Raw genomic sequence first — 13,281 nt, 5'->3', positions numbered from 1 at the left:
AGTTTACTTTGATTTTAATTGACCAAAATATGATGTTCCTTTTTTTAACTAATACAAAGATGGTGATTTTTAATTTGTTGCAATAGACATGGTCAATGCTATTAGTTCACACCAACTGTTTTTCAAAAAACAAAACAAAATTTCATCAAACCTCAAATTTGATACCAAAACACCGCATGCCTAATTGTAAGTGTATAAAAAGGTAACCATATTTAGGGGTTGCTTGGTAAAAAATGTGTAAAGTATTCTCCACCCGTTAGGTTCATCCAAAAAAAACTAATTGTCGACCAATATTAATATTTATGTGTTTTCTTTGAAATATAACATGTTTCCTAATAGAACTAATTGATGAATGAAACTAATCGTTGAGTGAGATGCAATGTGTCCGACCTTTGTGAGATGCAATCAAATTCCAATACATTTCATATTCATTGGTAGGTGACACGTGTCCGTATAGAAACTAATCATTGAAATGAATATAATCGTAAAAAGAAACTATTTGCGAAAGGAATCTATTATTCTAGCAAAACTGAGAGATACCAATCTATATGTTTTGTGATCCTTCAAATATAACTTGTTTTCGAATAAAACCAATTGTTGAATGAAACTATTTGCCGCCGCCGCTTTGCGCGGGTTGACGGCTATTATATATATATATATATATATAAATTGTTTCATCCCCAATTTGTGGAGACATAAGCGGTGCCGAAATTGCATAACTACAAAAGGGTATGAAGCAAAGCTACATATATACAAAATTCATGGGACCAAAGTCTCGATACAAAAAAAGTGGACAAACAAACATGGCAATATATTGAGAGTAATTTGCAAATTTTGTATTAGGTATGCAGTATTTTTGTAATTTATTAAACACATGGACCATATATATATATATATATATATATATATATATATATATATATATATATATATATATATATATATATATATTGTTTTTCTGTAAATTACGAAGATAATTATCGTAATTTAGTTTCTACACATGGATCAAATTTACCAACATATGAAAATGTTAAACATAGAGACTATTTTTGTAAAACAAAAAAAGACATCAAACAAGGAGTTTTTCTAGAAATTACAAAATATTAGGGACTAAGTATGTCAATATTAAAAATATTTGTTGCTAAAATCTGAAAATTGTTTGTGATGGTTAATTTTATAGTTTGTAATTGTTAATTTGCAAAAAGAAAAAAAAAAATAGAAATTGGATAGCAGATGTCGCAACCGGTTACAAGCGATTTTTGGACTAGTTAACCAATACAATCGATTCTAGTTTCGGTTTCAGTTTCTAATAGTTAAGAAGAGTTATGACAAGTACCAATATGTGCTCACCCCTTAAGAGGATAGACCATTGTTGATCCTTGCGATCTGTAGAAGGTTAAAGGCAACCAATGGATACACGAACATATTCTCGATAAAACTCATCCTAGAAAGATTCTAGCAAATCTTGTGAAGGAAACGCCATAGGTTTTAGTATTTTCTATTATTATTACTATTACTATTACTTAGATTGAGCGGGATATAAGATTAGCAAGAATCTTTCTAAACGCTAGAATGTTGTTTCATACCTTTATTCAAGAATGTCAATGGAGACTATCTTCGTAAGCACATCTCAACGGAAGATACCCAACAAAATACAAATTGAATAATTTGAAACATAAATCCATGAAAGAATAACTAATTACGTGTGAATGATACTAATATTGAGCGAACAAAATTTATACCCATTAAAATTGGTAGTTCCGTGCGTTGAAAAATATTTGACCAATTCTAGATGTTGAAGAATTTTGCTTTGCTATAAAAGGCCCATTATTTAAAGACGATTCCTTTTAATCTGGTCAAAGTGCCCTCCAACCAAATATCCCCTCAAAAATGGAACAAAAACTTTTCACCTTCCAAAACTAGAAGATATATAAAATCATGGGTTTGATCTTTGATGTGGATTATGATCTTGTGCAATCGTATGCATTTGACTTTGTATGAAACGAATACGACATGTGTCTTTAGCAATTAGCACCACATGTGGGGTCTATAAGTTATTGTAATATGTCGTAAAACTCAATTTATGTGATGAGTATATACAAATCAAGAAATCTTGAAGCTGGATTTAGGAAATACCCCAATTACTTATTTATATAACATTAATAAAACAACCATCAAACTCTAGTCTAGATGTTACAATCTAAGATTCATCGCGCTAGTTATTGATTGATGAAACCCTTAAGATGAATCATCATCTCGTGGTTTCGGGCCCGAGCCATTGGGTAATTATGCAAAACATGAAATGCATGACCAACATCTTTATAGATTACGGTTTGCACCGATGCACCTATACCGGCTAAGGCCGTTGCCAACTCGAAGTTTCTATCTTTCAATATGTCTAACTCAGCCACACAAACCATCGTCTTGAAAAGCTTTGGATCACTCAATCTTGGTGCACCCTTGGCAAAGGGGTTGCACCATGGATGGTCTCTCGTGGACCCAATCGGGAGGGCAAGGCGCCAATAAGTATCAGAAACCGATAGTGTCAGTGCAGAGTTAGCTGCCTGCGCTGACTGCTTCTCGGACACGGTTCTTGATTCAGCCCCAAAAAAGGGTTGAATCAGAATAACTCCCTTTGGTGACAAAACCGACTTAGATGAGAGGCGTTTTGCAACATGGTACGCGATATTCGCACCTGCACTATCACCGGCCAGGTATAGGCTTGAAAGATCACACCGTTTGAGCTCGTTAACGGTTCCCTTTAAACCCTCTTGTTTTAGCCATAATACGGCATTGACCCCATCATCGTAGGCAGTTGGAAGCCGGTTTTCAGGGGCAAGACGGTAATTTACTGATACAATGACACAACAAGCGACCCGAGCAAGATTCGTTAGGAAGTCATGGTAACACGCCCAAGAAGCCGATCCGACACAAAACCCACCTCCATGAAAGTAAACTAGCACCGGCAGTTTTGATGAAAAGTATTGTTGGTTGCTAGGGGAATAAATACGTGCCCACAAGTTAGTAAACTTGTCTATTGTGACATCTATGGCTACAACCTTGAGCTCCGAGGGTACCATGCAAGAAGCATGAGGTACAACTGGAGGTCTTTCTACGTAGCCGTCTTTGTGAACACGAATCAATCCACTGATCTCTTCAACTACAGGGCTATGGTTTTGGATTCGAAAATTGGTTGACATTTTACTCAACGATATTGTAGCCATTTGACTCGTAAGGACAAGAGTATATAGTTGTAGTAGTTGGTTGTGACTTGTACGTATGAAATGCGATCGACAACTCTATATATAAACAACTGTGATTCTGTGAGTAGCAGAAATGTTGGGTATTTGTCGTCATCTTCGAATGACATTGACTTTTAGTCAATGGAGCAGTATGAATCAAGATCTCGAAATCTTATCGGACAGCAGCCTTTTTCACTATACATTTTGGTCCAACTTGCACCTTTAAAACGATGCGGTTTGGATCTTTATAAAAACTGACTTCACTGTCTAAAAATAAATGCCACCAAGTTTTGGGTATTAATAATTAAAATACCCATTGATAAAAAAAATTATTTATTTTTTTAATAGGTATGAGCAAGTAAATGATCTTTTTGATCATAATCAAAACCATCTTATTGAAATATATTAACTATTGGAAAAACAAGTTTAAATGAACAAAAGGAGTAACTATCGGTAAACATAAGATAACTTATTATTTGAGAAATTTGCAATGTAGTTTTTGAAAAGATCAAAATAATTTATAAGGTCAAGCGGAATGGAGGCAGAATGAGTCTGGCTAAGACTCGTTAAGCTTTTGGAAAACTGTCCCCTAGCTCTCGTTAATTAGGGGAGCCGCCAAATATGTCTCGTTACGGGTTTAGTGAGAGGAGAAAGAAAGGAGGGGTGATTTGATTGGGTAGCTTTCTTCTTGACCATTGACGATCGTAATACCCTTTTGATCATTTTATTTTTTAAACAAAACTACATTTATTTTTAAAAAAGCTTCATTAGTTTTAAAAAGTTACAGCCCGTTTTTTTTTTTTTTTTTTTTTTTTTTTTTTTTTTTTTTCAAAATTCATATTTTAAACATTTCTTTCAACCGGTTTAAACAACCCTTCATCTTTCATATTTATACACACATACATCACAACAAATCTCTCAAACAACTCCATATAGTTTATAAAAAATGTCGTCTTCGTCCTCATTTTATCATCATCGGACGATGTTTTTAATAGTTTAATACCATGGTTCTAAAAAGTTCGCCATGGCTCCGTCATTGCACGCCATGACTCCAAGGCTTGCACCTTCCGTCAAGCTTTGTCAAAACGCCGCCTTAACTCATATATATGTATAAAAAAGAATAATAATTGAAAATACATATAAAAATATTAATTATATAGAAAATTGCCGCTATAAGTCACGCCTTACAAACGTCGTGACTCGCCAAGGCTCGGAAAAGCTTGAGACTTGACATTGCCGCCAAATCACGCCTTACGTTATTTAGAACCATGTTTAATACAATCAGTCATCTCCATACATAATAGTCTAGACCAACATCTTAACAACCATGGAGCGAGCAACGTGCAACGTAAAAAAAAAAAGATATATCCAAAGACAGCATGCAGCAACCGACCAACACCTCATGCATGATTATTTTAACTAGCATGATCTCTTTCAAGGATATTATTTCCGCCGATGGTTTTGGATGCATAAAAATTTGTGTATGCGTATTGTCGAAGGTGTGAGTATCTGAGTATATGCGGCAACGCCCAGACGCAAGATGTAACACTCAAGTTTGGTAAGTTTCACATTTAACCCTTCTTATCAAAAAACATTGCAATTTGGTCCTTTAGCTAGTACGCAGGGCATACTAGCGGTATGCTTGGCGTACTAGGTCGATGCCTTGATCGTGGGACTTAACCACGTACGCGTAGCATACATGGCGTAAGTAAGTCTGAGTTAAACCCTAATTTTTAGGGTTTGCACCCTATTTAAACCTTATGATAGCCTCATTTGGACATGTTTAGCCAACCTCCATCCTCCTTGTCCCAGAGAACAAAACCCTAAGTGTGTTAGTGAGTTTGTGAGCTTGATAAGAGATTTTTGGTGTCTTAAGGTGAAGAAGAAGAAGAAGAAGAGAAGCCCTTGGAGAAGTGGATTGAGCTTGTAGAACCAAGATTATTTCCATATTTGCAATCCTTTGAGGTAAAAAGCTTACACCTTTATGCTCTTCTATGCTATATCTAGTTTTTGAAACATCTATGCATCTTTTGGGTCCTTTGTCTTAAAGGAGAGCTTTTGATCTACTCTAGAGGCTATGGATGCTAGATCTTAGCTTTTTACAGTCCCTAAGTTCATAAAAATGCCAACTTTATGGTGCATTTGGACCCATGCATGTTCTAAGACCTTTATTAACCTCTTTTTGAGCTCTTGAGCCCCATTAAGTCATGCATGTGTGTAAAGTTTCCAACTTTACGTAATTAATAGTCTTATAGAGTCAGATATGAGGGTTTGGCTTGAAATCTCAATAGATTAAGTGCTAAATGGAGTAGAGTGGCCAACTCGGGAGTACGTTGGGAGTACCCAACTGGTATGTTGTGAGTACTAGCCCTAGAAGGTTTTTTGGGCTTGCATTCTCGATTTGGGCCATAGGTTGCATTTTCTTCATTTAGGCCTTGTTGGGTCATTAGAATTTTGATTTGGGCTTTTGGTTGGTGCCTCGGGTTCTTTGGATTTTAGGCCCATGATGGGTTTGGGCCCACATTGGAAGATTGGACCATATTTGGGCCTTGGATTGTCAAGTAGAATTTGGGCATTCATAGTAGTTGAATTGGGCCTTGGTCTTGGGTCAAGTTAGATGAGATGTAAAATGGTCTTTTGCCCTGGTTATTGACCCAATTGAATAAACAGTTGGTTATGGATTGCAATCCAATTATGAATTGGATCTTATTGGTATTGATAACGCGGAATTTGTCAGACCAGCAGGTAGAGATTTATCATAGTGTTTCAGCAGCTTGAGGTGAGTTTCCTCACTGTGTTTAGCGGGTCGAAGGCACCAACTCCAACCCATGGTTTATTATGCTAGGATGCTAGATGTTTGCGTGACTTTTGTATGTGTTATGTGATGGTACGCTTACCGGGAAAGGCACGATGTCGGGCGGGGCTCAATGACTATATCGTATGCTATATTGTCTTTGTGATTACCGCATGTGTACCTATGATTATATGTTTATATGTGTATCCGGCGGGGCTCAATACAGATCTATATACCGAGTGGGGATCGATGTTGGGCAAGACTTAATATCGGGCGAGGCCCAATGAAGGGCGAGGGCCCAATATGTGATTATTATGTATGGTATGTGGTATTTTGGGGAACTCACTAAGCTTTGTGTCTACGGTTTTCAGTTTATGTTTTAGGTCGAAAGGGAAGAGCCGTGATGATTGTAGAGTACACACTACCTTATTATGCATTTTCTGATTTACTCTAATATTTTATGATATATTGATACACTTGGATCCATCTTGGTTTATGATGATGTTTTGGATTACCATTTTATTATTTTAAAATTTGAAATTTTTTGGTCTTATTTTTGAGACGTTACAAGTTGGTATCAGAGCCTTGATTTGAGGGATTCGGATGTACTATCGGGTATGTCTGAACTCAAACTGAGGATTTAGTAATTTTTTTCAAAATAGGAAATGTTTTATAAAAATAGTTTTTGAAAAAAGAAAAGGGCGTGGTGTATACAATCGATCGAGCTCAAGTAAGTTTTCCAAAATACCCATACATGATTTATGATTTGCTTTGATTTTTGAATCTGTGAATCGCATGCTAGTTAGGGCTAAGGATCTGCTCAATATTTGCATGATAGAATGTTAGGAGAGATGCCTTTGTATGCATGTTGTATGATCTTATAGACTTGCATGCTACTACTAATCAATCAGTGATAGGATGGAATGATCAGGTTGTGCTCGGTTCTGATTACTCAATGCTCGAATACTGATTCCTTTGTGCTTTTTAGGAGTTCCCACTAATGTCAACTAACTTGTAGGTGAATATGTTAAGTTACATATTATTTAGACTAAATGATTTCAGAAGGTTACATTTTAACTCTATTACACAGCTCTTCTTTGAGTCCAACCATTATAGTGTGAGACCTCTCATTCAAAGAATTATTTGGTCTTAGTGGTATGTAATTGTATTCGTGAGCTGGTTAGAGGGATTTAGGGTTGAGTTTGCACCAGCGATTGAGGTGTAACAGTTGGTGCGAGAGTTTTAGGATCTCCGCCAGATTACTGAGACAGTGGTTGAGATCACCGCGATGTTTTGTGAGAGGACGCTTTTGGTTCCGTGGCGGATGGGGAGATAAAGAAGGCGAGGTACCATGATATGTTAAGGAGCGATATTTGGCCGTTTGTGACCGATCCAGTTGGAAGACATTGGAGGATATGATAGCGGGAGCCACACAGAGAGAGAGAGAGAGAGAGAGAGAGAGAGAGAGAGAGAGAGAAGAGATTGATATTGAGATAGAGAGGAAGAGGAAGTTGGATCAGGCTCACGTTACAGGGGGATCGGGCAAGAGGCCCAAGGTTTAGGATTCGAGATTGAGAGGCCAATAGGACTGGATCCCCATTGTGTTAAGTGCGGCAAGATGCATGAGGGAGCGTGCATGGTGGGTGCTTCGGGATGCTTCAAGTGTGGTACAGGTCATTTTAGCAGGGATTGTACTGCTACCACCACCACCCTGGGATCTGATCTGATTTGCTTTCATTGCAATCAGAGGGGCCACAAGAAGTCCCATTGTCCGAGTTTGACTGTAACAGGGCCGGTGTCAACACCCGCTCCTGCGACTCTACAGATCAATGCCGACCACCAGGGCAAGGCAGATGCACCTGTGGTGAAGAGCAGGGATTTTTAGTTGACGACCAAGGAGGCTTTCATGACACCTGATGTGGTAACAGGTATGTATCTTCTCCTTATCTTTTATTTACATTGATTTCCCTGCTTATACTTATGTGTTTTATTTTTAGTATCGTTCCTCGTGAACATTATTTCTTCTTTGGTATAATTTGATTCGGGGGCTACCCGATCATTTGTATCGCTTTCGCTTAGCAAGAGGTTTTCTAGAGCTTTAGGGGAGCTAGATTTTCCTTTAGATGTCAAGATTGCAGATGATCGGTATGTCCGGGTAGCGAGGGTTCATCGAGGTTGTATTCTGTAGATGTTCATCGAGCAGTATCCGATTTATTTGTTTCCCATTCCTTTGCGTGGAAACAAGGTTATCGTGGGTATGGCTTGGTTGAGCCCTAATGGGTTGGTGATCGATTATGAGCACCAAGTAGTTTAGATTTGAACCCCAATTAGAGGAAAGTTAGTGGTTTAGGAGAGAGAGCTCAACAATGAGGGCTAAACGTTGTATTCAGTAGGGTTGTTCTGGATTTGTCGCCTATGTTATGGATACCCAGGATAAGGATAAGGCGACTGTAGGTGATGTGCCGATTATGCGGGAGTACCTGGATGTGTTTCTGGAAGATATGCTTGGGGTGCCTCCGGAGAGGCAATTTTTATTCAGGGTTGATCTGGTTCCAGGTGCGGCTTCGATAGCCAAAGCACCATATCGGTTGGCTCCTCCCGAGATGCAAGAGTTGTCTACACAACTGTAGGATTTGTTAGACAAGGGATCCATTCAACCGAGCAGTTCACCATGGGGAACACCAATCTTGTGTGTGAAGAAGAAGGATCGGTCTCATCGTATGTGCATTGACTACCGAGAGCTGAATAAGTTAACAGTAAAGAACCGTTATCCGCTCGCAAGGATTGATGATTTGTTCGACTAGCTTCACGCTGCATCTTGGTTTTCCAAGATTGATTTGCGTTCGGGTTATCATTAGATGAGATTTTGAGAGGAAGATGTTAAGAATATGGCTTTCCGGACTCGCTATGGTCATTACGAGTTCGTAGTGATGCCTTTCGGGCTCACCAATGCTCTAGCCGTGTTCATGGACCTCTTAACCGCGTATATAGACCGATGCGGGACCGGTCGCTAATTGTATTCATTGATGATATCCTGGTCTATTCCAAGACCTAGGAGCAGCACAAGGAACACTTGAGGGAGGTGCTGGAGACCTTAAGGAGGGAGAGACTTTTCGCAAGGTTCTCCAAGTGTGAGTTCTAGTTCTATGAGGTGCATTTTTTGGGGTAACTTGTCAACCAGAATGGTATTCTGGTCGATCCGGCTAAGTTCGAGGCCGTGATGAGGTGGGAGGTTCTGAGGTCTCCATTTGAGATTCGGAGTTTCCTTAGTTTAGCGGGTTACTATCAGAGATTCATCCATGATTTCTGCAAGATAGTTGTTCATTTGACTCGGTTGATAAAGAAGAAAGTCACATTGCGTTGGGGGCCTGAGCATAGAAAGCTTTTGAGACCCTGAGGAAGAGATTATGTGAGTCGCTGATTTTGACCCTGTAGTTGGGTGTTGAGGATTTTGTGGCTTATTGTGATGTGTCGATCACGGGATTAGGGGCAATTTTGATGTAGAGGGGTCGCGTAATCGCCTAAGCTTCGACGCAGCTGAAGCATCATGAGGTGAACTATCCGACGCATGATTTGGAGCTGGGGGCTGTGGTTTTCGCCCTCAAGATTTGGCATAATTACCTCAATGTGGTTCATTATCCTATTTTCATGAATAACAAGATCCTGAGGTATCTGATGGATAAACCAAATCTAAATATGAGGCAACATCGATGGTTAGATATGGTGAATGATTATGATTGTGAGATTCTTTAGCATCCAGGGAAGGCCAATGTGGTGGCCGATGCTCTCAGCCGCAAGTCAGTCACGACTCCAGTCAGGGATATATGTTTGAGGATGACCGTTATTACTCCGCTACTGGAGTGGATTCGTGAGGCTCGGATTGAGGCTATGAAGGAAGAGCACCGGAAAAATGAGCGGATTATGGATCAGGTGGTTTCCTTTAATTATGATAGTTGTGACTTGTTGACTCTTCATCGAAGGGTATGGGTTCTGTATTGGGGTGGTGTGCATCAGGTTCTGATGGAGGAGGCACACAAATAGTGATTCTCCATTCATCCAAGGGTGACAAAGATGTATCGAGATCTTTGTCCAAATTACTTGTGGCCCTGCATTAAGTGGGATGTAGCCTGGTACGTTGAGCAATGCTTGAATTGCAGGAAAGTCAAGTTCGAGCATCAGTGACCTCACCGAAAGATGCACCTGAGTGGATATTCCCATTGGAAATGGGAGGAGGTTACAATGAATTTCATTACAAAGTTGCCTCAGACTGCACACGGAGTGGATTCTATTTGGGTCATCATGGATTGATTTACCAAGAGTGCGCATTTATCCCGATTTAGGAGAGTATCTATGTGGAGAAGTTGGTTGAGGTATACATCAGGGAGGTCATTGCATGACAAAGGGTTTCGGTTTCTATGGTTTCAGACAGGGACATCCGGTTTACTTTCCATATTTTGGAAGTGGTTCCACGACAAGTTGGGTACTCGTCTACATTTCAGCACTGCGTTTCATCCACAGACAGGCGGTCAGAGCGAGCGGACCATTCAAAATTTATAGGATATGTTAAGAGAACGTGTCTTGGATTTTGGTGGGAGTTGGGATAATCTTCCGTTAGCAGAATTTTCATATAACAACAACTATCATGTCAGTATTGATCGACCTCCTTTTGAGATGCTTTATGAGAGGAAATGCAGGACCCTGATATGTTGGTGTGAGGTTAGTCAGAGTGTTGTGGGGAGTATCGAGGTGGGACTCAAGATCACCAGGTTGATCCAACAGGTTCGGAGTAGACTCCTGACAGCTCAGATTCGGCAAAAAAGTTATGCCAAAAAGCGTCGTTCAGATTTAGAGTTCCACCAAGTTGGGCTTACATTCTCAGTTTAGGTTATAGGTTGGGTTTTCTTCATTTGGACCTTGTTGGTCCATTAGACTTTTGATTTGGCTTTTCTCTAGTGCCTTGGGTTCTTTGGATTTTAGGTAGATGATGGGTTTGGGCCTAATTTAGAAGATTGGGCCATATTTGGGCCTTGAGTTGCCAAGTAGAATTTGGGCCTTCATAGTAGTTGAATTGGGCTTTGGCCTCGAGCCAACTTAGAGGAAGGGTAAAATGGTCTTTTTCCATGGTTATGGACCCAATTGATTAGACTAATGGTTATGGATCGGAATCCAATTATTAATTGGATGTTATTGGTATTGATAGTGCGAGATTTGTCGGATCAGTAGGCAGAAATTTATTAGAATGTTTTAGCACCTTGAGGTGAGTTTCCTCACTATGTTTAGCGAGTCAAAGGAGCCAATTTCAGACCATGGTTTAATATGTTAGGACACTAGATGTCTACGTGACTCTTGCATGTGTTATGTGATGGTATGCTTACTGAGAAAGACCCAATGCCAGGCAAGGCTGATGACTGTATTTTATGCTATTGTCTTTGTGATTCTCGCACGTGTGGTGGTTTTCGAGGCCAACAAAATTAATAACCCTAAATATTACACACTAAAATAGTGTATAGTGGTAAAGGGATCGAATCCACGGAGATTGGTTCAATTTTATAACTCTATGAAAAATCTCTTTGTAAAAATATTGTAAAATGACAATAAATTAAAAATAGGGGAAGGGGGTTGGTCTTTTGAAATACTTGAAATAAACTAGAATTAAACTAAGATTTAAATAAACAATTTCAACAAAAATAAGAGTTTGATATAAAATCAATAAGGGAAAGATGGTTGACTTATGGTTTCCTCACTTTGACTTTTTGATGAACATGTCATTAGAATCCAATGGTGCAATACTTGTTTTAAATCCTTAGTTTGGCTATAGTAATCCAAGGAGCTTGAGATTACATAGACTTTTCTTAATTGTTGAAATGGTTAGAGAAGCTCATAACAATTTCCTAAGTCAAAGTCACTAATTCCAATAAGCATGTAATTAGTGAAAGTCAACTAACATTAAGAACCAAAAAGTCACCAAATCCAAGAGGAGTCAAAATCTTCCGCTACCATGTTGGAGAAAATGTTTTTATGATTGTGTGACGTAGGACTAAAACAAGGATCACTTGTTTCTTGCTAATTTGAAGATCCTTTACTTAATCAAGAAATTAGCCAACTAATCACCACAAACACATTTAAACTCATGAATAAAAACATACAAGTAGTGATAAGATGTTAAAACACAAAACATTTTCATAAAGATTCAAACACAAGTTCATGGATTCTTCAATATTCAACAAAAGTTTAAAGGACTCAACAAAAGTCAACCAAGATTTGTTTAGCCAAGCGTCGCTAAACTCAAGTAAACAAAGTTAGAGAAGATTGTACCAAACATTTTACAATAATCAAGATGTGAAAAGAAGATGTTCTTGAGGTGTTCTTGGCCTTCAAAAGTGCTCCAAACTCCATTAGGGACCAATATTGCCCATAACTTCAAAGTTCTATAACTTCTTCATTCTAAGTCCGTTTCCGACGAACTTTATATCCACGAAAAGGTGGCGGGAAGCCCTACGCTCCTAGCCATATCCCCAAGCCTAAAAATTTCCGAATAAGACTCAAGACCCATAAAAGACCAAATCGTCCCATTACGCCTATACCCTTACCCCCCGAAGCTACAACTGAGTACTTTCAAAACTGTGTGTTACAAACTCGCCAAGTTAGACAGAAATCCAACAGCTTAATGCATTGAGTTGTTTCCCTTAAATCTAAAAACTCCAATTCTCAGATCTCCTCCGAAATGATGTCTAAAAGGGTAAAGTTTCCAACTTTACCCGTAGGAACCATCTAAAATGAGTCAAATCCGAACCCTAGACTCTTTAGAGTGAGGCTTGACCTATTAAGCTCTTAAACTCTCAAAACATAGTCTCAAAGTACAAATCTGACATCCAAAGGATGGAAAATCACGTAAAGTTTCCAACTTTACGTCCATGCATGCTAAAAGAAACCATAGGGCTCAAGATAGGCTAAAAAGGAATTTATTGCATGAATGGGACCTAGAACTTAGTAAAACTTGCAACTTTAAGCCAAAATAGGCCATAAAATGGTTAGATCTAACATAACAACCCCTCGAATACTCAACTTCTTGGACAATCCACCCATGAGCCCAAAATCAAGATAATACCTCAAAACAAAAGAGATCTAAATGATAACAAAGCAAGGTATAAACTTGATACCTCCAAGATACTACAACAAGTGGGGAGATTCTGGATTTAAGTCTTCCCTACAAGCTTTACTCCTCCAACTTCAAAGCTTCTTCAA

General features: G+C 38.8%; 1 protein-coding gene across 1 annotated transcript; it reads right to left on the bottom strand.

The window, feature by feature from the left end:
- Positions 1–2,141: 2,141 nt before the first annotated feature.
- Positions 2,142–3,260, bottom strand: CXE17 (carboxyesterase 17). Its single transcript, XM_078977771.1, has one exon. It carries the CDS (start codon positions 3,222–3,224, stop codon positions 2,220–2,222), a length of 1,005 nt encoding a protein of 334 aa, XP_078833897.1. The 5' UTR covers positions 3,225–3,260; the 3' UTR covers positions 2,142–2,219.
- Positions 3,261–13,281: the final 10,021 nt, after the last annotated feature.

This window comes from Lactuca saligna, chromosome 2 (assembly GCF_052625555.1).
Source record: "Lactuca saligna cultivar CGN05327 chromosome 2, ASM5262555v1, whole genome shotgun sequence".
NCBI classification, from domain to species: Eukaryota; Viridiplantae; Streptophyta; class Magnoliopsida; order Asterales; family Asteraceae; genus Lactuca; species Lactuca saligna.
The sequence above is the reverse complement of the archived record's forward strand: the minus strand, read 5'-3'. Positions and strand labels throughout refer to the sequence as shown.

Excerpts from the sequence above, each read along its gene's own strand:
- CXE17 (XM_078977771.1), bottom strand. The coding sequence starts at position 3,224 with ATGGCTACAATATCGTTGAGTAAAATGTCAACCAATTTTCGAATCCAA.